Source organism: Talpa europaea (genome assembly GCF_964194135.1).
Source record: "Talpa europaea genome assembly, chromosome: 14".
NCBI classification, from domain to species: Eukaryota; Metazoa; Chordata; class Mammalia; order Eulipotyphla; family Talpidae; genus Talpa; species Talpa europaea.
In genome coordinates this window covers 91,895,113-91,920,543 of record NC_140082.1, presented here as the reverse complement: position 1 = coordinate 91,920,543, position 25,431 = coordinate 91,895,113, and the positions used below count along the sequence as shown (strand labels likewise).

General features: G+C 54.0%; 1 protein-coding gene across 4 annotated transcripts; it reads left to right on the top strand.

The window, feature by feature from the left end:
• Positions 1 to 4,732: 4,732 nt before the first annotated feature.
• Positions 4,733 to 24,913, top strand: SEC11A (SEC11 homolog A, signal peptidase complex subunit; the record flags this gene model as incomplete). 4 transcript variants are annotated; one of them, XM_084253825.1, is made up of 6 exons in its annotated part: positions 4,733 to 4,783; positions 12,136 to 12,245; positions 14,448 to 14,597; positions 20,182 to 20,301; positions 24,545 to 24,602; positions 24,695 to 24,913. In XM_084253825.1, the coding sequence occupies 6 exons, from the start codon at positions 4,733 to 4,735 to the stop codon at positions 24,743 to 24,745; spliced, it is 540 nt and encodes a 179-aa protein (XP_084109951.1). In that variant the 3' UTR covers positions 24,746 to 24,913. The 4 variants fall into 4 exon arrangements, with proteins under 4 accessions (XP_084109951.1, XP_084109953.1, XP_084109952.1 ...); XM_084253827.1 differs by lacking the exon at positions 14,448 to 14,597; XM_084253826.1 differs by lacking the exon at positions 20,182 to 20,301.
• Between the last annotated feature and the right edge of the window lie 518 nt (positions 24,914 to 25,431).

Here is a 25,431-nt window from a genome sequence, read left to right as displayed (position 1 = left end):
TCCAACAGCGAGGAAATAAAAGCAAACATAAACAAATGAGACCACATCAAACTAAAAACGACTGCACAATGAAAGAAAATATGATTGAAACAAAAAGACGCCCTGCTGAATGGGAGGGGATGTTGGCACTCATGCCCAATAAGGAGCTCCGCCCCAGATCCTACCGACAAGCCCAGAGTCTGATACCAGGTTTTTGAAAAAAGGAAGATGCTTTATTGTTAATTGATTGGCAAAGAGAATAGAGATAAACTCCGATCTGCCTCCCCTGTTAAGAAAGGAAATGAGGTTATCTAGGTATTTGGGTTCCATCATTGAAACAAAGGAGTTGTGGGGCCTTCCTGGTGGCGCAGGGGGTTAAACACAGCACTGTGGAGCTGGCCTCAGCCACTGCAGCACGAGTTCGGTCCCGGCTGGCCAGGAAGCTACCCACATGGCACAGCAGACCTCTCCTGTCTCCCTGCTGCTCCCCTCAGCAGTGGATTTCAGTCAGTCTGCCTGTTCTGTTCCCCGCTCTGGCTCTGGTGAGTCCTCTCACTCCCCCTCCCCACACCTCTGGCCTGTACCCCAGCTCTTGTACACATAAGATTTATGGGGTATAGGCCAGAGGTGTGGGGGTGGGGACTGAGAGGACTCACCAGAGCCAGAGTGGGGAACAGAACAGGCAGACTGAGGAAATACACTGCTGAGGGGAGCAGCATGCGAGACAGGAGAGGTTTGCTGCGCCATGTGGGTTTCTTGCCAGCCGGCTGGGATTGAACCCGCGCTGCAGAGGCTGTAGACAGCTTCACAGCACTGTGCTCAACCAACTGCGCCACCAGGGGAGGCCCAATAAATAAATCTTAAAAAAAAAAAAGAAAAGAAAAGAAAAAGAAAAAAAAGGAGCTGAATTTTATAGGCTGAAAAGTTAGTTGTAGCAAAGAAATGTGGAATTTTCTTTGGCTGCTTACAGGTTAGTCCATACATAGACAAGTAAGAAGAGCCTTTCCTTCACATCCCGGGAGTTTTAAATGTCTGTGGGGGTGGGGCCCTTAACTCTGGGGGGCCCCTCTGCTCTGCATTTGCAGGCTTCTGTCTCACACCAGTCTCGAGCTCAGCTCAAGATGAATTGCTTCTGCTCTGCTCAGGCTGAGCCTTCTGTTAATAAGGTCCAGGCTTTGCTCTGTGAAGGCAAACCTCAAAGACAAAGTTAGATGAGGGTGTGTGTGTGTGTGTGTGTGTGTGTGTGTGTGTGTGTTTGTATGCACACGCTCTAGGATCTGAAACCAATTTAGTCATTGAACCTTGGTTACAGACTCACACAACCCAACTACAAGGAAACAAATTACCCAATCCAAAAAAAAATGGGCAGAGAATCTAAATAGAGACTTTCACAAAGAAGATAGAGATGGCAACAGGCACATGAAAAAATGCTTCTTGTCACCAATCATCAAGGAAATGCAAATCAAACCACAATGAGACACCACCTGACAGCTGTGCTGTGACAGGGTCTCTAGCAAAAAGACCAGGACTAAAAAGTGTCGCGAGGTGGGAAGGAAAGGAGCCCCTGCATGCCGCCCCGCCCCCGGGAGCGTGGACCCGCCCGGCTGGTACACTACCACATAATCCAATCATCCCATTCCATGTACCTGTAGGGAAAATGCAAAAACACTAACTTGGAGACAGGTCACTCTGTGTTGATTGTAGCTCTGCTCCCATCGCCCAGGTAGGGAGCCATGGCAGCACAGGAGAAAGAAGACTTGGTATGTTGCTTATCCACCGTGCAGCACCACTTATTTTGCTAGCAAGGAAAAAAAGATCAACTTTATTTTATTTTAAATTTCTTAAAGATTTATTTATTTATGTATACAAGAGCTGGGGTACAGGCCCGAGGTGCAGGAGGGTGGGAGGACTCACCAGAGACAGAGCGGGCAGATGGGCCGAAGACGCTGACGGGAGCAGCCGCGAGACAGGAGAGGTCGGCTGTGCCATGTGGGACTCTCCCTGGCTGGCCGGGAATTGAACCTGCGCTGCAGAGGCTGCGGACAGCTTCACAGCACGGTGCTCAACCCGCTGCACCCCCGGGGAGGCCCCTAAATAAATCTTTTAAAAAGTTAAAAAAAGAAACATGAGAGGAGGAGACCAGCCTGCAAGGTAGGTGGGGCCGGATCTCCCGACGCCTCCCAAAGCGCCCTAAGGAATCCCACCAGATTCCGAGTGTCAGGAGGAGCGGAAAGATTTTATCTAAGGAAGTAAACGTTGCGTGTGTGCGGGTAAGTGGCCCTTGCGCACGACAGGTGCGCAAGCCGGGCAGGGCTGCAGGCTGCAGGACCGGTTGGCAGCTGTGGGCAATGCTCAGGATTCCTGAGGCGGTGACAGTGGGGGTGGAGAAAGTGGTTGACTAACAGACAGTAAGGAAGTGGAATAACAAGGCCAGATGACTAAGTGGATGAGGAAGGTGCAGGAGAGGGAAAGGCAAGGACAACAACTAGATTTCTTACTTCTGTGACTGGGTGGCACCTGTTATGGAGATATGGAACATCACAGAGGCGAAGAGGAGAGGACGGGCAGACGTGACATTCCAGGTGTCTGTTGCGCATGCAAGCGAAATGTGCAGAGGTAGTTGATCGGAAGGCCTGCTGTCCTCCCGGGAGGTGACCGGTGCTATAGGTAGCTGGGAGCCCAGTGCACAGAGGAGGTGGCTTAAGCCTGGAGAACAGGCCAGGTCACCAGCAGAGCCGCAGCGCGAGGTGCCAGTGCCAGTTCCACATTTAAGGAAAGGGTTAGAGAGTCCCTCAAGGAAACAGAACAAGCCAGAGAAGTGGGCAGATTGGAATAGGGGACCTAACGGGATCCCAAGCTCCTATTTTATGGCTTTCAGCTGTGGAAGGGGGACGAAATCAGCATTCAGTGAGCTGAGGCAGAATGCAGCTTGGGTAATGGATGTGTGGGTCTGTTGAAATTCATCAAACCGGACACATGTTACTCAGGTATTTTACCTTATGTAAATTATATCTCAATAAAGCACTCAGCACAGAAGCGATATGCAATACGTGAACATCATCATGCGCCGGGGAAGGAAAGTCAAGGAGAGATTGAGGATGAGAAAGAATGTTTAAAGGGGAAAGGTTCTGAGGAGACAGAAGAGATAAGCTTTGGGCAGGTGGAAAGATGAGCCTTATTTTTCTTTTCTTTATTTTTTAAAAAGATTATTGATGCATACAAGAGCTGGTGTACAGGCCAGAGGTGTGCCAGGAAGGTGGGGTGGGGGGAGAGGATTCCCCAGAGCCAGAGCGGGGAGCAGAACAGGCAGACTGACTGAAACACACTGCTGAGAGGAGCAGCAGGGAGACAGGAGAGGTCTGCGCGCCCTGTGGGTAGCTCCCTGGCCGGGGATCGAACTCGTGCTGCAGTGACTGGCAGTAGCTTGATATCACTGAGACTGAACCCCTGCGCCACTAAGGAGGCCCCTACAACATTTTTTTGTGTGTGATTTAAAAGTGCCCAACATTCCAATTTACTTAACTTTCATTAAATCCATTTTTGTGAATTGAAAAAGAATGTGAAACATTTAAGTTTCAATTTCACACATTAGGACGTATGGAAACAACACACCCGTCTAGACCAACTACGGTCTATCGGCTGAACGTTGGCTGAGACAAACGACACGGTCAACGCGGCACAAACGCTAAAAGCAAAATGACTATTGAGACGGTCACCTGACCTCCTCCAGCACGACCCGGCGGGTGTGTGAGGAAGAGGAAGGCGAGGTGTGTGAGGAAGGCGAGGTGTGTGAGGAAGGCGAGGTGTGTGAGGCAGGTGTGTGAGGCGAGGTGTGAGGAAGGCGTGAACAGGGCTTTCGCCCCCAGGACGTGCGCGCGACACGACCCCGCCGCGCGTCCCACCACGGGTCGCCTGTCCCGTCACCCGCGGACGGTCGTTGCGGCGCGCCCGGACGCCGAGAGCACGCGGCGGGAACGTGGAGCACGACGGCGTGTGGGGCGCGCCCGGCCGGCCCGTCCACCCCGGCGTCCCCGGCGCGGGGCCGCCGCCACACCCGGCCTCGCAGCCGCCCGCGCGCGCGCGTCTCCCGCAGCCCCGGCGGGCGCTCCGTGTGGAGCGTTCCCTGAGGCGCGCGCGGAGGTGAGCGAGCCCGGGCGGAGCCCTCGCGGGGTCTCCCGCCGCAGCGGGAAACCAGGCCCAGCAGCGGGCCCGGCTCGGCCCGCCCGCGGCCCAGCAGGTCCAGCAGGCGCCCGGAGAGCGGGCCGGCCGGGGCCGAGGCGAGGAGGACGCGGCCGGCCGCCCCCCGCGCGCGCAGCCTCCCGCGCCCCGCCCCGCCCCGCCGCGCCCCGCCCCGCCGCGCCTCGCCGGCCACTCAGGGGCCGCGCCGGGCACGCACGCGGGGGCGCGGCTGCCTATTGGCCGGGCGCCCGAGGGCCCGCCCTCCGGCCACCCGGAAGCGCGGCGCCGCGGCCCTCCGGTCTCGGGCTCGGCGCGGGCCGCGGCGGGGCGGGCTCGGGTCGGCCTTCGTCCTCCGCGGGCCGGGGCCGGGGCCGGGGCCGGGGCCGGGGCCGGGGCGGGAGGCGCCCCGCGGCGACGCCAGGCCGGAGCGGGGGCGGGGCGGGGCTTCCGCCGCGGAGGGGCGGGGCCGCGCGGCCGCCCCGGAAGCGGAACCGCGGCCGTCGGGCCCGTCCGGTGCGAGCTCGGCCCGCGCGCCAGCCGTTCCGCCGCCGCCGCCCGTCCCGCCGGCCGCGCCATGCTGTCCCTGGACTTCCTGGACGATGTGCGGCGCATGAACAAGCGGCAGGTGAGGGCGGCCGCTCGCCGGTGCGTGCGCCCGACGCCGGCGACGCCCGCTCCCGGGGTCGCCGCTGGGGCCGGGCCGGGCCGGGCCGGGGGTGGGCGCGGCGGGGCGCGGGCCGGGCCCGGGGTCCGCTGCCGGGGCGGGGGCGGGGGCGGGGGGCGCCCGCGGGCGGCGCCGGCGTCGGGACGGGCGCCGGGCGGAGGCGCCGCCCCCGGGCCGACCCTCGAGCTCGCGCCCTCGTGCGCCCGGCTCCCCGCGCGCGGCGCTGGGCGCGCGGCGGCGTCCGCCAGCCCGGCCGTGGCCTCGGCCTCCCCCGCCCCGCGCGCTGCCCTCGGGTCGCGCGGCCTCCGCCGGGCCGGGAGCCGCCCCGGCGCTGCGGGCGCTGCCTCGGGGGGCGCGGCGGGCGGGCGGCCGCCCCGCCCGGCCCCGGCGCCCGCCCTCGCCTCCCGACGGCCTCGCGCCGGCTGCGGCCGCGCCCGGGCCTGCGGGTCGCGGTGCACGGCGCGGTCGCGCCCCGGGATCGCGCCGCAGGTTCGCGCCCGCCTCGTGCCGTCTCCCGTCCTCGTCTGTTTCCGGGAGACTCGCCCGGGGCCTGCTGCCGCCTCCCGGGACGCTCCGCGGCGCGGGGGCGCGCACCCGCCGTGAGCGTCCGCGGCGGCGCCCGGTGCCCGGTGCCCGCGGTGGGGAGCGCCGGTCCCCTGGGGCGGGAAGTCGGGGCCCGGCGAGCCGCGGCGGAGCGCGGGGACTCAGAACCGGGCCCTGGAGCGGCACCGCTGGGATCCGAAGTCACTGGGACCTGGGGCAGAGTGTGTCGCCGTTTTGCCAGCCTTCGTTATCTTCTTTGTGGGGCTAACATGTAACACATTTTGCGTTTTAAGTGACTGCTTCGTAAGTTGTGCCGCACAGAGCGGCTGTGGAGCGTGAGCTGAGTCTTACTAACGGTTGCTGCTGTGGTGCTGGAGTTAGAGGGACCCAGTCTGAGCCTAAGGAAAAGGTAAATCGCAGGGCGGGGCTTAGCGCTCAGGTCTCACTCCAGCGCCCCGGCCCCTGCTTGAAAAAGGCTGTGACAGTGCTGGTGGGCGTGCCACCTGGCCCAGCCACCCTGGAGAGCTGTGTGGAGGTTCCTCAGCCTGCTGAAGGTGGAGCTGCCATAGGATCCAGCAATTCCACTCCTGGGTATTTGCCCAAAGGACACAGAAACATCGATCCCAAAGAGCACCTGCACCCCTATGTCTATAGCAGCACTGTTTACAACAGCTAAGCTTTGGAAACAACCCACATGCCCAAAAATAGATGACTGGATCAAGAAGATGGGGTCCATATACACCATGGAATATTACTCAGCAGTCAAAAAGATAAACTCATGCCATTCGCAGCAACATGGATGGCGCTGGAAGGGATCATGCTCAGCGAAACAAGCCAGAAAGAAAAAGAAAAATACCGGATGGTCTCACTCATAGCAGGAATTTGGAAAACCTAAATGAGGGGCCAGGAAAAAGACTAATTATAATAAAGTAAAAATCAAAATCAACAAGCAACTGTAAACCAGAGAGGGGGGGAGGGGTTAGGGTCAAAATAAAGGGGGGGGGTGGGAATTGTATGGGGGCTATAACCAAGATGAAAATGCATACATTGTGCAAAAATGAAAAATGATGTAAAAATATATAAAATTAAAAGAAAAAAGAGGGAAAAGAAAGGGGGGGGGGCTGTGACAGATTCTAGGCTTGTTAGGGAAGGTGTCAGGGAGTCCAGGCAGGGCACCAGGACACTTTCAAGGAGGAACTGGTATTTCAGCTGGAACTTGGAAGACCTTTATAGCATCATCTTTGCGAGTTGAATTTAGAGTATTTATTTCCTTCGTGCTTAGTGTATTTGTACAAATTTTAAAAACACTACCAGCTTGCAGAATTCCTGAAAATTCAGCAGACTGTCTCCAGCATACCCCTGGGTGTAGGGGAGTTTTTCAGTACCCATTGATTATATACGGAATAGCGTGTTTGGAGTTTTTTCTTTTTTTCCAAAGATTTACTTTTTATTAATTTATGCATATGAAAACTGGGGTGTACCCTCCCCAGAGCGGGGAGGGTGGGGGGTATGAGAGGATTCATCAGAGACAGAATGAGGGCCAGAACAGGCAGATCCATTGAAATCCATTGCTGAGGGGAGCAGTGGTGAGACAAGAGGTCTGCTGCGCCATGTGGGTAGCTCCCTGGCCGGGGATTGAACTCGTGCTGCAGTGGCTGTCGATAGCTTGATAGCGCTGAGACTTAACCCCTCGTGCCACTAGGGAGGCCCCTGTTTGGGGTTACCTCAGCTTTAAAAAATAATTCAGTGTGTAAAAGGCTAGAAATTTAAAACTAATTCTTAAAAACTGAGAAATTTAGAGAATTAAATTTTAGACATTTAAAACTAGTTCAAAAATTTCCTTTTTTAAGTGATTTAGTAAACACCCTTGCATAATAGTCTGGGCTGCTTATGTTCTCACACATTTCAACGCTGTGTATAAATAGTAAAGTGATTAAAAGCATAAGCACAATAATAGATTGTCCATTTAAAATTAGAATTATAAAACCTCACTGTTACTTCAGTGGGTTAAAAATATCTAAAATACTAAATACGCATATAGCCCTTAATATAAAATGATTAATGGTATATGCGTAGTTTCAATTTCTGTTTTTTTTTTTTTTAATTTTTTTAAAAGATTTTATTTTATTTATACAAGAATTGGTGCACAGGCCAGATGAGCGGGAGGGTGAGAGGATTCACCAGAGACAGAGTGGGGAACAGAACAGACAGACTGACGAAATAAACTGCTGAGGGGAGCAGCGGGGAGACAGGAGAGGTCTGCTGCGCCATGTGGGTAGCTCCCTGGCCGGGGATCAAACTCGAGCTGCAGAGGCTGTGGTCAGCTTCATAGTGCTGCATCTTAACCCTTTGTGCCACCAGGGAGGCTCTCTACTTTGTTTCCTTTTTAGCTTAATAGCTAGGTTGCTTTTAGGTTTATCATGTATTTTTTACTTGCCTTGGAGTCAGGTTGCACAACTTCATATATAGTATGGAAACTTGACACTGGTCTATTTCCACTTCCCCTCTTCTGCGCTGCTGCTGCTGCTGCTGCTCTCGCTGTCGTCCATTTTTACCTCTACACGTTACCACAATGCCCTGTTATAGTTGTTTTAAATAACCTTTTATGTTTAAAAAATTTTTAATAGTAAAAAATATATTTTATATTTACCTACAGACACTGTTTCTGGTGTTGTTTTGCCCTTTGTGTAGATTCATATTTTATTTGGTGTTCTGTTTTTGCCTTGGGGGACTTTTTAAAACATTTTTTGTAGAGTAGGTCTGCTTGTGATGAATTAACAGGTTTTGTGTTTGAAGTTTTAGTTTGCCTTCATTTTTGGGTTTTTTTAAAAGATTTATTTATTCACACAAGCACTGGGTACAGTCAGAAGCGTGGGAGGGTGAGAGGATTCACCAGAGCCAGAGCGGGGAGCAGAGCAGGCAGAAGGACCGAAGGACACTGCTGAGGGGAGCAGCGGGCGGCAGGAGAGGTCTGCACGCCATGTGGGACCCTCGCTGGTGGCCGGGATTGAACTGGTGCCGCAGAGGCTGCGGGCAGGTTCGCAACCCGGCGCTCAACCACTGCGCCACCAGCGGAGGCCCAAGTTTGCCTTCATTTTGAAAGAAATTTTCCCAGAATATGGAATGTTAGGTTGTTAGTTTTTCTTTTAGTATTTTCATGGTGTTCTAGTGTCTTCTGACTTGCGCTGTTTTCAGAGAAGTCTGCTGAAATATTTGCTCTTCTTTACATGACATAATGGCTGTTGTTTTTTTTTTTTTAAGATTTATTAATTTATGAATACAAGAACTGGGGTATAGGCCGGGGTGGGGGGCGAGAGGATTCACCAGAGACAGAGCGGGGAGCACAACAGGCAGATCTACTGAAACCCACTGCTGAGGGGTGCAGCGGGGAGACAGGAGAGGTCTGCTGCGCCCTGGGGGTCAGCTCCCTGGCCAGGGATGGAGCTCGGGCTGCAGCATCTGTGGACAGCTTCACAGTGCTGAGACTTAACCTCTCGGGAGGCCCCCATAATGGCTGTTTTTTATCTGACTGCTTTTGTAGTTTTCTCTGTATTGCTGGTTTTAAGTAGTAAATTTGACGATTATTTTGTGTCTTGTAATTGTCTTCCAAGTTTTTTCCGCTTGGTTTCTGCCATGCTTCTTGCATATATAGGGGCATAGTTTTAATCGCATTTCCTGGACAAATTTAGGCCATCATTTCTTCCTCTTGCTCCTGAAGACGCCAGTCTCTCGCGTCAGGCTGCGTGCTGCCCTCAGCTCCCTGCTCTTCAGTCCCTGCCGTTCAGGCTTCTGAACTGCTTTTTCTGTGAGATGGTTTTTATTGTTATGAGTTCAAGTCCACTACGCTTTTCTTGGGTGATGTCTAATGTGTTACTCCATCCTGCTGACTTTTGTTTCAGACATTTTCCTTTTTATCTTCGGGGGTTTGGTGTAAGCCTTGTTTTTTTTTTTCTTTTTCTGTCATCCAAGTCTTAACACACTTTCAGTTTCTTGAGTAATTTACTGTTTTGCTGAACTTGTCCACTCCCCCTGCCATTCCTGTCATCTCTGTTTGCTGGTTTTTCTCCTCCTCATGGGTGGCAGTGGTCTGCCTCTGTGTGTCTAGTAATTTTTTATTAGTTGCCAGACTTTATGACTTTTGCCTTTTGGGGTGGTCTGTTTTTTTACTTGACTATTCTTGTACTTTTTTCTGGGATGTAGTCAAGATACTCGGGAACAGTTCAATCCCTTCCAGGCTTGGCGAGGCAGCGGCCGTTGGTCTAAGGCCTAATTTGCCCCGTGCCCGAGCAGTGCTTTTTGGAGCGCTCCCTCCGGGGCCCGTGCGTTGTGAGGGTTTCCACGCTGGCTGCCGGAAACTACTCCTGCCTCTGTGAACTTTGAGGATTACTCCATCTCTCCTTCTAGATGGTTCTTTTCCATCCTGTGCTGACCTTGCAGTCATTGCTCAGCTGGAAGAGGAAGACCTCTCTCTGCAGACCTTGGGTCGCTCTTGTTGCCGTCCTGCCCTGCAGGCCGCCTTCCTTTGCCTCCTCAGACTCCCAGTCCTTTCTCCTCAAGTCACAGAAAGCTCCAGGCTCTGCATTTGCCCTTTACTTTGATCTGGAAACAGAGCTGAAGCTGGGCCAAGCAGTGGGCTCACCTGGTTTGTCCCTTTCTAAGTGCTCGCAGTCCTGCCGCCCTGGACACAGTCACGTGTCCAGTAGCTGAAACCCTGGCTCGTGTGTCCTGTCCGGTGTCCTCTTACCTCAGGGAGGGAGGCAGATTTGCTAAGTTCTGCTGCTCCACAGAATAGCTCCTCCCGGAGAGCTCGGCTTTGAGATCGTTGTGTGTGGGTAGTTCATCCTCACCTGCTGCTCGGGAGCGTTTGTTTATTCACCTGTTGATGGACATTTGGGTTTTTTCCAGCTGAGCTATCACGAACGCTGTGTGCGTTTGTACAGATCTGTTTCTGTCAGATTTAAGAGATATGCCAGACTTTGAAGAGGGAAACGTCTTCTGTTTCTGATGTTATGCCTGTGTAGACTCTTCAGGAATTGCTGTCATTTTAAGATCCTCCCTGGAACCTCCAGTGACTCCGCTGGGCCGCGACCGTGTCTGTTCTGCGAGTGCTTCGCTTCCCCAGGCTGGTTCCCTCCCGGAGCGGGGGTGTCTGCCTGCCAGGGCCCTGGTTTGGGTTCATGAGCCTGGACTGCTGCTTTGTTGGCTGCTTGGTTCATTGGTTCAAGGACAGGTTTGTCCGGGAAGGAGAAAGAAACAGGCGCCCGCACTGCCCAGACGGTGCCTGCCGGCTGCTCCAGACCTGGGCCTGGCTGGGGGGCGGGTGGGCGCGTGCTGGGCTTCGCCACTCACAGGAGGGGGCGCGGGGTGTGTGGGCCTGTTACAGCGTTTAAAATTCCTGTCGGGGCTTCCCCAGTGGCACAGCGGTTGAGCGCTGGGTTGCGAAGCTGCCCGCAGCCTCTGCAGCGCGGGTTTGATCCCCGGCCACTGGTGAGGGTCCCGCATGGCGCGCAGACCCCTCCTGCCGCCCGCTGCTCCCCTCAGCAGTGTCCTTCGGTCCTTCTGCCTGCTCTGCTCCCCGCTCTGGCTCTGGGGAATCCTCTCACCCTCCCCCGCTTCTGACTGTGCCCAGTGCTTGTGTGAATAAATAAATAAATCTTTAAAAAAAATAAAATAAAATTCCTGTCAGCTCTTACTTGGCTGAATTTTCTGCCCTAGGTTTTTCTAAAATTTGTATCCTGGGTCATTTAAAGTGTGTAAATGATCCCCGGCTTGGGGTGGGGGTGGTGGTGCCATGTAGTAGTTCCTAAAAATAACAAAAATTACCCCACGGCGCACAGGCCCCGGGCATCTGCAGAGAGCAGGCACACGGGGCACCGGGGCCGCTTCTGACAACTTTCCCTACCGGCTTCCCTCCTGCGAGCAAGGCCTCAGGTCTTGGGCTTCCCTCACGGTCGCTGCGTCCCCTCACCGCTGTGGCCACCAGCGTGGAGCCGGGCCTCTCGGAGGCGGTGGCCATGCAGGGTGAGAGGAGGAAAAGCAGGAAAGGTGGACCAGCAGTTGGCTCGCTGCGCCAGATGAGGCCATGGATGCATTTCCTTCATTTTCTTCCACTTTTTTCCACCCCTTTTTCTGAGCATCAGGCGGGCTTTGGGTTTTGCCCGGTGCCCCCAGCGCCGCCTCTCCTCCCTTGGCCTCCGCCTCTGAGCCGTCGGGCTCCTCCTGCCTGTCACCTGGCGCGGCCGCACAGCTGCTCTTGGTCCCTTTCTGGTGTAGGAGCTGCTTTCTCAAGTCACAGGGTCTGTGGAGCCAGAGCTGCTGTCTCCAGGCCCCGACGGCACGCCTGCAGCGTGCGGCTCCGCAGTCTCCCCAGACTTTCCTCAGCTGTAGGGGAGGAGAGGAGCCGGATATCCTTGGCCGGCCCTGGTTGTCAAGGAGACTGCATTGTGGGAGATGATCAGGAAAAAGAAATACTGTAGAAACGTAAAGGTCAGAAGTGCAGGTGCTGAGCCTGACGGTTTTGAGTGGATTCAAGTCCGTCGATTATAAAGTGCAGATGAACTCACTTGACGTGCGGGAGTCCCACGAATTACTCCCACGGAGCAGTCAGCCGAGTGGGGCGGCTGCTCAGGTGCGAGGAGGCCGCGGTGTGGCAGCGCCCTCTCAGAACATCAGCTGCCTTGGGTCCTCGCTAGCAGACCTGGGCTGCTGTCCCCCACGGGGGTGCTCCCCGGTGGGGACGCGTGCTCACCTGATCTCTTCTGTCCCTGCAGCTCTACTATCAAGTCCTCAATTTCGGGATGATTGTCTCCTCGGCACTGATGATCTGGAAGGGGCTCATGGTAATCACTGGAAGCGAGAGCCCGATCGTCGTGGTGCTCAGGTAACTCGGCCTTTCTTTCCAAGACTGAGGTCACAGGACGCGTGAGCTCCTGTGTCACTGTTTCACTCCTTTGAAACCGCTTTCTCAGAACAGGGCCTGGAAGAGCATAGTTCCTAGGTTTGCTGCTAAATGCTTGACCTTGTCAGGCACTCCCCACTCGCACCCCAGGGCCCGTGACCCCTCCGGGAGCTGGCGGTGGAGCGTCCTAGTGGGCACATTCCCCTGGACTTTGTTTTCCTGACCTTCCCCGTCTTCCTGCGCTTCACTGTGATAACATCCGGCCTGATATTGAGTTGTTAGTTTGCTAGATCCGAGCTCATGTCTACGGACTAAGAGTTTTTCTGCGCCGTGTTCTCAGCGTCAGTACAGAAACATCACTAATTATTTCCATGTTTCCTGCTGACCTTTAAATATCACTTCTAACTTCAGAACGTCAGATGTTGTCATCTTTTAACTTAAAGTGACAAATAGTACTGTTTTTTTCCCTGCTACACTTTCTTCCCTGACCTTGTGCTCATATTCTTAGTGATTTGAAAACCTAATGACTATTTTTGGAGAATAACCTCTTGATTATTGGCATCATTACAGGTCTGTCTGAGGTTGAGCTCTATTATGGAGACTGCCACAGTCCCTTCTGGGCATAATGGAATAGAATAAGAGAAACTGAGTCATTCACATTACGCGTAGTCTCGGTAACAGTACATTGCTCTTAAAAGCTGAACTTAGGTCTTTGTGGTGCAAGAACGCCTGCTCTGGGCCGCCCGTGTCTTACTCGCCCCCTGTTCATGCTCTTACTCATACTTAGTTCTGTCTTTAGTAGTAATAAAATGCAGCTGTCATTTAGAGATGAAGTGAAATGTGTGGATGCTGCTAGTGGGGAAAGCCCTTAGTGGACTCCCCTGTCTGACTACAACCCCGGCGAGTCTCTTATTGATGAAACTGTGGTTTCCTCATCTCTCAAATGAAGGTTGGCCTTAGGGGATGGCCGAGGCCTTTCCAGCTCTAAAATCATGTGGCCCTGAGTTCCTAGACGGGCTTGAATTCACTGGAGAGTTCAATGTGTGCGTGTCCCAACGCTGAAAGGAGAAGCCACGCTAATTGGTAGTGTGGGACGGGGTAGACTGAGAGCCAGAGAGGCATTTTGTGGTGACTCTTACGGGGTTGCTTCAGATTTAGTTCTCTTCAGTACACGGAGCCAGTGTGGAAGTAAGCAGGGGATTTGACCAGAACACGCGGGCAGTCCTGGCCACAGGCCACCCTTGCTGCCGCTGGGGTACTTGTACTGTCAATTCCACTTCATAACTGATGGTTAGATAGCTTATTTGGTAGCTAGGTGTTTATGTTCTGAGCTTTTCTGGTTGCCAGTACCAAAGAAAACAGGTCATATCAGAAGAGAATCTTGGTCAAGACTAGAAGGAGGAGGGCCTCCCTGGTGGCGCAGGGGTTGAGTCTCAGCACTATGAAGCTTTCACCAGCTACTGCAGCGTGACTTTGATCCCCGGCCAGGGAGCTCCCCACAGGGCGCAGCAGACCTCTCCTGTCTCCCCGCTGCTCCCCTCAGCAGTGGGTTTCAGTGGATCCGCCCGTTCTGTTCCCCACTCTGCCTTTGGTGAATTCTCTCACCCCCCCCCACCTCTGGCCTGCACCCCAGATCTTGTATGCAAAAATAAAAATAAATCTTTAAAAAAACTAAATAAAGAAATTGATAACATAAGCATTCTCTCAGTAGCTGACCGTTCTTTGACTTGGAGAGCTGTTTTTCCTCCTTCATGGATTGAAAGCATAAAGTCATCTCACTCTGTCTTTATAAATGGCAGGAGAGAGTCCAGTGCTCATCTGAGTATTTGAATATGTTTAGCGTTTGCAGATGAAGTGAGAATAAGGCAGTTACAAAGTTCATGCTTTTATATTGTTTGTCACTTGAAATTTTCAAAGGTTAAGGGATTAATATCGCCCTTTTCAAGATTTAAGCTCTTTTGAATAGTAATGCTCAAAATAGAACCAGTTAGTGAAGGCTAATAACTGAAGAGACCTTTTATGTAATTCATTAGCATTTAAGAACTGTACACATTTATGTTGATGTATTTGTCAAGGTAGTAGATATACTCCGAATGCGATACTTTGTTTTGTTAAGTATCTAATTTTGAAAGTAAATTTAATCTCAGATTTTCTTTTGCTATTATTTTCTTCTGCTTTTCCCAGTGGCAGCATGGAGCCTGCGTTTCACAGAGGAGATCTTCTCTTCCTAACAAATCGAGTCGAAGATCCCATACGAGTGGGAGAAATTGTTGTTTTTAGGATAGAAGGAAGGGAGATTCCTATAGTTCACCGAGTCCTGAAGATTCATGAAAAGTATGTGCAAACTGTTATCTTCTCTCTTTTAATATTTGCGGCATTTCATTTTGAGGTGAGGAACTCCTCAGTTCTTCTTCTGAGCCATCTTTATGAATGTCTGAAGGTTGGGACTGCGTGGGAAGCTAACTTGTTTATTAATTCACTTCTTTCCTTGAAGGTTTTTCAAGGTTTCCTTCCACTCCTGAACCAGATCAGTGGTCTTGTGTACAGCTCCCCAAAAACATGACATAAAGGTTGATCCTAAGTGGAATCATCTGACATTATGACATGAAGTAGCCCTAGTCTTAAAAAGACTCCTTTAAGGCAATCTAAAAAATATTTCAAGTAAGAGTAAATATGTCAGCTTTTTCAAATTTCAGGGAGAATTCCTGAGACTTAACTTTACTGTTTCAAATATAAATTTGCATTTTTAGAATTGAAAAAGACACTGTACAACTTTGAGAATTCCCCAGAGTGGAGGTGGGATGCCACCCTGAGCAAGACCTGCACCTCTGGGCCTCATTTTCTCTCACCGATGTAAAAAGGTTTATGAAGATGCGTCGCAAGATCACAGGTGCTAGCGCTGTCCAACTACCGTTTCTCTCCTGCCCCCTCCAGACCTGTAGTGTCTCCAGTTAAGGAAAACTTTCAGGTGGAAGGGAAGAAAGAAATGAAAGGAAAGGGAGGTGTCCTAGAGAACCCTGGGGGAGAGTGAAGCTGTGGGGCGATCAGGCTCTTGTGCGCGAGGACGCCCTGAGCACATCGGCCCATTCTTCGAGCCCCCTGGAGGAGTCTGTTTTCTTCACTTCCAGGGACGGGCAACAGTCACCTGTTGCTTTTTGGAGATCCCTGTGGAATTCTAGTTTCTAAACAAGTTCTTCATTGATCAAATAAAGATCTTACTGCTTTTTTTATTTTTCTGACTTCAGTATATACTTTCAAAGATTATAATTTTTAACTTGAATTTGTTATTGTTGACTGGACAGTAATAACTTGGACTTCATTAGATGTTTATTCTGGGTTACTCAGCGAGGGGGGTTTCCAGGTTCTCAGGGGGGTTTGCGTCGTCTGCACTGCCTGTGTCAGGGAGGGCAGAGCCAGCTCCCCTTCATGGGGAAGGTCAGGTTAGCCCAGGCGCAGCTTTGGGGAGAGCTCGTGGTCTCCATTTTTACGTGTGGTCTTTGAGACTGATGTTCCAGAGACTGTCATGTTAAAGCAGCTCACCTTGTTTTAGGGCAGGTTCATCGACAGATGTATCGATCACAGACTCCTTACATTTTAAAATTAATGAAACAGAATGCTGAATGTTTTAAGTTATGTACTTATAATCTGGGGTTTGGTTGATTTTCTTACTGAGGTGTGGTTGACGTGTAACTGAATTTCGGGTATATAACACGATAGTTGTCAATTGTGTTGCACTCACAATATTGTGAAATTAGTCATCCCAGTAAGACTAGTTAATATCCGTGGTGACTTATTTTAGACTCTTGAGATGCCTTCAACTTGCAGGCTTGTTTGGGTAACAGATCCTGCTAATATTCACACGTTTCCTATTTCCTTTTTCTTCCTCATCATTTGGTACATTAACATTGTTCTTAGATGTTGAACCAAGTGACAAAGTGGATCACTTGGTTTCCTCTGAACCTGTTTTAAGAAGTGAATTGCTGGCCTGAGTTGGATCCCCAGCCAGGGAGCTACCCACAGGGCGCAGCAGACCTCTCGTCTCCCTCCCCGCTGCTCCCCTCAGCAGTGCATTTCAGTAGATCTGCCTTTTCTTCTCCCCACTCTGTCGCTGGGGAATCCTCTCACCCCCTGCACCTCTGACCTACTTCCCGGTTCTTGTATGATAAATAAATTAAGGAAAAAATAAATCTTAAAAAAAATTAAGAATTCCTGAGCTTTGGGAAGAACAGAGGTACGATGTGGCCACTGGCCTCTTGTCTCCTTCCTCTTTGTCTCGAGACTCTGTCCTATGAGCCTTCCTATTACATGCTTAGTCTTAATTGATATGTGTAAATTGGAAAGTTACAGAAAATAAAATCATATGTGATCCTAAAGATGACCAAGAGATGCTATTGAATTTCAGGTAATTATCTTTTGTTTAATAAACAAATACCCTCTCGCCACCCCCACCTCCACTGGGATCTACTCAGACTATTTGTAACAAGGTCGTCTCATGAACACACAGGAGAAACCCCCTCCATCACCGCTTGTGCAAAGAAGCCTTGACCTGAGAGGTCAGCTCGCCCAGTACTGCCCTGAGGCACCCCCCGAGGTGCTTGCGGCCCCACCCTGAGTCTGCCCTTCCTGCCCAGGGCAGCTGTCTGCCTCCTCCTGTCCCGCCTGCTCTCCAGAGGCGACGCTGCCGACTGTGCCTAACTACTCTTCCTGACCAGCTGACCAGCCCGCCGGAAGGCGCATGGAGTCCAGGCCTTCCCTCCGACACAGAAACTTGAAGGCACCACCCTCGAGCGCAGTAGAGAAGGAGCAGTCGTTGGCCTTTTTTTTTTTTTTTAAGGATTTATTTATTTATGATACAATAACTGGGGGTACAGGCCAGAGGTGTGGGGGGTGAGAGGATTCACCAGAGAGCGGGGAACAGAACAGGCAGATCTACTGAAACACTGCTGAGGGGAGCAGCGGGGAGACAGGAGAGGGCTGCTGCGCCGTGTGGGTCAGCTCCCTGGCCGGGGATTGAACTCAGACCACAGTGGTAATAGCGCTGAGACTCAACCCCTAGGCCACCAGGAGGCCTTAGTTACTCTTATTGTTTAATAGTCAGGAAAGTATTTTTACTTGTCATCCCTGCGGGAAGGCTGAGGTGCAGCAGGCGAGGGTACTTGTGCCCCGCAGATGGTGAGAAATCTCATTTTTGAATCCTTTTGTCCCCTTATCTTTTCTCCTGTTTTCCACTGTCTTCCAAAATAAATGAGTTAGAAAAGAGCTAGGAAATGGCAAAGCCTGGTTTTTGCTTTAAAAGGTGGGGTGGCTCCCGGGGTTCACTCGCCAGCCTGCCTTCTGAACACCACGCCTCCCTCAGACACGGTTACTCCCCCTGTGGCCCGTCTGACCCAGGCTTAGGAAGTCGGGGCTGTTGGAGGTGTTCCAGCTCAGCGCGTTGAGCACCGGCGGGAGGCCAAGTATTTAGAAGGGGGAATTGTGCCAGAGGGTATCTTAGGCCTTACCCTTCCTTTTTCTCTGCAGGTAAATACATGCTTTGTGCCCATCTGGCTTATTGGTCTTGTCCCTTTCTTTAAAGTGATGGTCTCCTCCCTCCTAGCATCCCAGTGTCGGGACAGTCGAATTACATGGTCGTGCTTGGCTCTCCTCCGGGGTGGGTACTTGCGCTCTGGTGCCCGGGCGCGCCTCAGCCATCGTCCTGGCCTTTGAGTCGCGAGGTGTGAGCAGCGTGTGATGGGCTGGCTCTCGGCAGTCTCCTGGCACGGAGAAGTGGGCTCTCCTGATGGCGTCCCAGAGCAGGGAAGCCGGGTTTGTCTTGTGGCCAACCGGGCCCTTAGGAACAGCACAGACCCTCGGCAGCACGCTTTCGTTTCCCGGAGGCCCTCCGGCTGCCAGTGTCTTCCCTGCCTCTGTGGGTGGCCTGTCGCCAGGCCTGGCCGCCTCCTGCCTCTCGCTGACCCTTCGCCCTCGCCTCTCCCGCCAGGGTTTCCAGACATTCTTTCACCCCGAGTTGTCAGCTGAGACAGTTTCTCTCTGTGTACATTCGCATTTGCTGACAGGGATCTCACCTTTACGGGACTGCTGGCACTGCACCTCCCGCTCAGTCTCATCGGCAGAGCGAGTGTCGAGTCAGTCCACTCCTGACTGGGAACGGCGTTGGACAGCGGAAGGCAGTTTTCTCCCTAGCCCAGTGATTGACCGAGTCCCCTCAGTGGCTGTTAAGATGCGCCGTCAACTCTTAAATGTAGGGTGTTTGTTTTTTTTTTAATTCTGAGTTACTGGAAACATAATGCTTCTTTGGTGGAATCAAACACATTTTCTGATCAAGTAAGAAGATGCTGTTCCTATGAACCCTGGCAAGTCACAGAATGTCATATGTATGTATCAGGAAATATCTGTGAGGCATAATCAGTGGGCTTTGAAAAACCGGCTGTAGCTGGAACGCTTATACCTGAATAAGCAGTAACTTTTTTTTTTTAAAGATTTATTTTATTTATACAAGAGCTGGGGTACAGTCAGAAGCGCGGGAGGGTGAGAGGATTCACCAGAGCCAGAGCGGGGAGCAGAGCAGGCAGAAGGACCGAAGGACACTGCTGAGGGGAGCAGCGGGCGCCTGGAGAGGTCTGCCCCGCCATGTGGTAATCTCCCCGGCTGGCCGGGAATCGAACCTGTGCTGCAGAGGCTGCAGACAGCTTCACAGTGCTGTGCTCAACCCGCTGCACCAACCGGGGAGATCCCAAACAGTAACTTCTTAGTGTCTTTCTAGTCTTTGTTCAGAATCTGACTTCGTCATGACTCTTATCTGTTTGTTTGAATCCAGATTCTAATCAGCTCCTCATTTGCAGTTGGTTGGTGGGGCTTTTTAGTCTCTTTCATTTAACCTGTTCCTTCTTGAACCCTCTTTATTCCTTACGACTTATTGATTGAAGATAAGGGGTCATTCTTTTTTTTAAGATTTATTTATTGATTGATTGATTTATACATACATGCACACAAGCACTGGGTACAGTCAGAAGCGCGGGAGGGTGAGAGAATTCACCAGAGCCAGAGCGGGGAGCAGAGCAGGCAGAAGGACCGAAGGACACTGCTGAGGGGAGCAGCGGGCGGCAGGTCTGCGCGCCATGTGGGGCCCTCGCCCGGCGGCCGGGATCAAACTGGCGCTGCAGAGGCTGCAGTCAGCTTTGCAACCCAGCGCTCAACCGCTGTGCCACCGGGGAGGCCCGATAAGGGGTCATTCCATAGTGTTCCGATAGTCTGTGTTTCACCAGTTATGCCCTGTAGGGTGTTTGTATGTTCCTATACATTGTAATAATACAACAGTGAGATTATACTTCACATACTGTTTTGTAATCTTCACTTAATGAAATCCATATGATCTTCCCATGGCATTAAATCTTTGACACTTCATGCTTACATAGTATTTCAACTCCTGGTTGCTGGACTTTAGCATGTTTTCTTTTTTTTTTTTTAAAGATTTATTTATGTATACATGCAAGAGCTGGGGTACAGGCCAGAGGCATGGGAGGGTGAGAGGACTCACCAGAGACAGAGTGGGGAGCAGAACAGGCAGACTGATGAAATCCACGGCTGAGGGGAGCAGCGGGCGAGTCAGGAGAGGTCTGCCGCGCCATGTGGGTTGCTCCCTGGCGGGCAGGGGATCTAACTCGTGCTGCAGTGGCTGTGGCAAGCGTCACAGGTTGCGTTTTAACCCTTGGCGCCACCAGGGAGGCCCAACTTTTAGCATGTTTTCATCTTTTCCTATTGTTACGCCGTGATCATCTTAAGTGAAGAATTATTTTGATATTAGGAATGATGAGAAGATGCCGCAGCGCTATTGCACTTTTCATTAACAAGATTAAATTTTGTGCCTTCAAACCACATGAAGGTGCTTGATGACTTGCATTTCTCTTATTCTTTTAAGGCAAAATGGACATATCAAGTTTTTGACCAAAGGAGATAATAACGCAGTGGATGACCGAGGCCTCTATAAACAGGGACAGCATTGGCTAGAGAAAAAAGATGTCGTGGGGAGAGCGAGGGGGTAAGTATGGAGGCGCGCGCTTTCTCAGCTCTTCCTGTTGCTTGAGGTGCGGCCCCATCAGCCGCGTCGTCTGAGCAGACACACGAGGGGCTGTGCCGGCTCCGCCCGGGCGGTCACAGTGTCCTTTGGAAAACGGTGCTGCTTGCATGCCCTGGAAACCGCAGGCGAGCTGGCCGGGAGGAGGGGGGGCTGCGGGGACGGCGGAATGTGACGCGGTGGTGGGTGGCAGTGGTAGTTTTTTAACTTCATTGGGTTATTTGAGTCAATTCATAAACGTCTACCCTGCTGGGTTCTGGGCCCAGAACACTTAATCCTGCTTCGTGAAATTTGCATTTGTTAAGAATTTACCAAGTCCTCCACTTAAAAGTGTTTATATAAATTAACTTTATATTTATTCCATATTCTTTTATTTCAAGTCTTGAAATTACTGCAGTCAAATGAAATCTTAAAGTCCTGTTAAGCCTGATGATTTCCGATGGCATCAGGCGTGCAGATCGTGGCAGAAGGAGCTGTCTGTTCGGCTGCTCACGGCTGCCTCAGTGCTGGCAGAGTCTTAGCGGAACAGGGACCTGCTCTGTGCCAGAGACCACTCCAAGTGCTTCGCAGGTGCTGGCTCACTTCTAGCCCTTCAGTGACCCTAGCATTGCCATTCTGCCATGAGGAAGCAGGCCAGGTTGCTTATCTGGGGTCACGCTGATGGCCCATGGCCAGGTGAGCCCAGAGCCTCCGTTTTCACCATCATGCCTACATTACTGGCATAACTTCTGGTGGCAGCTTACCCCCATCGGAGCACCTGCTCCTTGCCCTAGAACAGGCGCTGTGCGCACAGCCACCCCACCAAGGAGCCGTGTTCTGTGGAGGAGCCAGTGTGTCTCAAGGCAGAGCTTCCTCAGTTATGGGCTGAGTTGTTTGGTGCCAGAGAGCCGAGCAGAACACGCGCCCGTGTGGCAGTGTCCCGCAGGGCTGGGCCTGCGCGTGCCTCCTGTCCAGGGGAACCACATCTCCTGGGATGGAACTTGGCAGCCTTTTATTACAAATTAGAGCATCATGCTCCTGAGATGCTGCCGATGGCTTATTCAGACTCAGCCTGCCTCTTTTGAGTCTTTGTGGTTTTCTTCTAACTGTAAATGTACATTTTATATGGAAAAATAAGCCATCAAAACACTAAGTCACTTCTCTTTCCTCTCCACTTCCAGACCTAGTTCTGGTTCACTTTTCTCTAGAAATGTTCTTTTAGCCTTTATGTACAAAACTGCAGGCAAGTGTGCAGCTGCAGGTGCACGCACACCGACTGAGCGTGGGAGAGGGCGCCGCTGCCACCTCGCTCGGCCCGAGTTAGTGTCTGCACACGTCCTGGGTTGCCCGGACGCCTGCTGCTCCGCTGTGCGGTGGCGGCCTTCTGGTTGGCCGGTCTTCCAGGGCGGCCTGCTGTTCTCAAACAGTCGCGACTGGTGTGGGCACCCTCGTCGCCTGTGTCTTAGTGCCCCGTCTGGTCACTTCTCGGTGAGTTCTTTAGGTGGCACTTCGGGGTGAGAGGCACGCCTCTGAAGCTTTGGCAAGTCTTGCCACGCTGCGTTCTCTGCGCGCGTACCCCGGCAGTGGGGCGCGTGTCCCTGTGGCTGGGCCTGGATTCTTCAGTGTTGTTTGCAGCCCTGTTGGCCCATCTTTGTTTGGGCACAAGATGCATCACCCCATGAAAGGCTGCGGGTGTAGGCTCTCCCTCAGGACCTTGTCTTTGTGGAGAACTTTTGAAAACTCACCTACATGCAGTATTAATTTGGAAATGCCAAGATTGAAAATGTCAACCGCTGTGGCTTTTAATAAAAACAAATGCAGCAGGCAGGTAGGTCCGGACAGTCACTTCCCGTGAGTCAGCCCCTGGGGCAGGAGCAGCAGGCCGGCCTGGGCTGGTCACGCCCACTTCCCGTTGCTCGTGCCCCACCTGCCTTGACGCGCGTCAGGCCCATGACGGCTCCTTTTGTGGAAAGTGTGTTCATGAAACACTAACCTGACATTGTAGAGTCAGTGCTTTGAGACCACGTGAAGATTGTACCCAGACTCTACCCAGACCTGAGCCGAGAGCTTTTTGCAGACTTGTCCGTGACGGTGGCACACGTGTCTTTGTGCATCAAAAAAACTTTTGTTTTCAAACAGCGACACACTGAAAATATTTTAGAGCGGTCTAAGGCTCTAAATAAAAACAAGTTCAAAATTTTACTGAGATGCGAGTCACGTCACCATTTTAAAGTGTACAGTGCAGTGGATTTTATCTTATTTAGCAGGTTGTGCAGCCATTACCACTAATTCCAGAACATTTCCACACTCCCAGAGGAAACCCCCATTCTCCATTGCAGTTACCTGCCCCGCAGCCGAGATTCACCGTCTCCGGGGCTGCCGGCTCGGGCGCGCCTGGTGGCACGTGTTCGCGGGGCCCTGGCGTTGGGCACGTCTGTTACAGACGTGGAAGAGGAAACTAACACCGAACCCACTGTTTGATGGGGTGATTCTTTCTAACATCACAGAAGACAGCGCGCGGCAGAAGCGGGGGAGAAACAGACCACAGGAAGGAAGCAGAGGGAGCCGGCAGCTGCGCCTCTGGGCCCGCCCGCTTTCTGGCTGGCGCTCTGAAGCGTGCTCTGGCGTGCAGCAGCTCCTCTGGGGTGGGCACGGTGGCCTTTTACTGCATTCACTCCCGGTTCCGGGCTTTCCCGGAGACCCCTGTGGGCGTCTGTGCTCCCCCCGGGTGGTCGGCGGCAGCGAGTTCTTCCTTCTGAGGCTGCTGCTTCCAGGCACCGTGGACGCGAAGCCTCCAGGAGGGTCCTTTGCCTTCTCAGCGGCAACTCGGCGCAGCCTGGTGCTGGAGGTGGCTTTGTGGGTGTCCTTGGCTCCCCTTATTGTAAACCTGCTCACGGGCAGCGCTTACCTAGCAGTGCAGGAAAAAGCGCAGCTGACTTGAGTCAAGATGGCCGGCCGCGGTGGGGCCCCCGGAGGCAGCCGAGGTGCAGGTGTGAGGTCTGGTCCTCGGGGCCGCCTGTCGCCTGGCAGCGCCCTGTTTAGCTCACGTCGTCCTAAAGCACAAGTAGCTTTCGCCTCTCTTGGAGGCCCGGAGAGGCCGACCTGGGGCCGCTGTTTCCATGGACACGGGGGCTTTCGAGCAGCCCGTGACGGCGGGACCCATACCCGCGGGCGCTCTGAGCGTGGAGGCCGCCGCGAAGGCCCCTGCTCCCGAGAGCGGCTGCTCGACAGGCCACGGTAGAGCTGGTGTAGTCTCGGTGCACTCCCAGATGCTTCTAGAACTTTGGACCCGCATGTCGTGTGAGCCACTCGCCCTCGCCTTCTCGGCTCAGGTGGCGACCGCAGTGCTGCCAGCGGGACGGAGGCAACAGCAGACACGGGCGGGGAAGCGTGTGCTGGACGTGCCCTCGCTGGTGGGCGCTGCCGCGTCCCCCCCCCCCCCCCCCCGCCCCGAATTCACTTGATGCTGAGGAGCGTTTTGCACGAGCTGGAAAACTGAAGTCCGGGGAGGAAACGGGATTTGCCAAGCGGCAGAGCAAAGAAGGTGCGGACACTCGGCCGGGCCCGCGCGGCTGGCAGCCTGCTGGGGCCCGGCCCAGCGTACAGCGGGAGCAAAGCTGGCGGCGGCGCTGCTCCGAGGACGAGCCTGGTGGGAGACTGACCCGTAGCAGCTGCGCGCCTCAGCTCGTGGGGGGCCTCGCGGGGCAGCTTGTTTGACCGTCTTGAGGGAGTAAAACTTGAGGCGCGGGGCGGGGGGCGCTCGTGAAGAGGAACAAAGGCCGGTGGAGCTGCGCGGTCGCCCCAGAACCAGGGTGGGGGGTCCCGAGGGCAGGTCCGTGGGGGAGGACGGGCGCGGGGACTGGGCCGCTGCACGTGGACCTCTGACCTCCGCGGAGAAGTGGCGGCCCAGGGAGCCGGGGCCGGAGGCCTGAGGGCGGGGAGAGGAGAGCCTCACACTCCCCGCGGGGACGTCCTGGCTGTGTCGCCCTGGCTTTCCCCGGGAGGCGGGGCCCAGGCCCAGCCCTGCTCGGAGGCGGCTGGTCGCCAGTGGGGCTGCGGGTCCTGGCCCGTCTCCCGGCCCCCGCGTGGGCTGCCGTCTCCCTGGGCCGGGCGAGCGTGTCCGCGCGGACGCGGCCAACTGGAAGCTGCGGCCGGGGGACGTGGAATGCGGCCGGGGGACGCGGAAGGCGCGGCCGCAGCTCACGAGCACCCCCGTCTCGCCCCCTAGATTCGTCCCTTACATCGGGATCGTGACGATCCTCATGAACGACTACCCCAAGTTCAAGGTAAGAGCCGCGCCGCGCTCTGCGCCTGGGGGGCCGGGCGCGGATCCCAGCCGGGCTCCGGGCCGCTCCCCTGACGCGGCCCTGTCTCCTAGTACGCCGTCCTCTTCCTGCTGGGCTTGTTCGTGCTGGTCCATCGCGAGTAGGAAGCCGCGCCCCGGGGGACGCCGTCCTGTCCTGGCCGCCGGAGCGGGTCTGGGGCTGCCGGCCTGGGGGGCGCCTCGGGCCCTGGTTCGCGGTGGTTTCTGGTTCCGCGGCTCGGCCGTGCCCCCCCCCGCCGCCCCCCCCCCCCGCGGGGACTTTCAATCACAGGGTCTCACAGGTCGTCGCTGTCACACGTTCACATTTTTGTACATCCGTGAATTTTTATATTAAAAGGTTGAGCCAAACCCCCCAGTGTTTGTATCTCGAAGCCAAGCCGCCCCGCTAAAGTGCCTCCGAGCCCTGGGCGCCCCGCGGCCTCCGGGGCTGGCAGCCGCCCTCCCCTGCCGGCGGGCGGGGCCCCCACACGGGGGTTGGGGGTCCTGGTCTTCACTTTTCAAAGTTTTAAATGAATAAAAGACTTTGCATACTGAGCCCCTCCTCCCTGATGTGTGTGTGGCCGGGAGCGTCTGAAGTCGCCCCCCGCGCGGGCTCTGCCGGGGTTCCTAGGCTTCGGGGTGAGCAGCCCTTCGGCCCACAAGGCTCCCGACATGCGCCGCCGGCGTCGGGGGGGGGGGGGGGCACCAGAGTCGCCTTGGCCATCCTGGCCCTTGGCCTCAGGGAGCTCTTGGCGTGGGGGTGTGGCTCGTGCTGCGGGTGGTGGGGGCGCTGGGGAGCCCTCCCAGCCCTG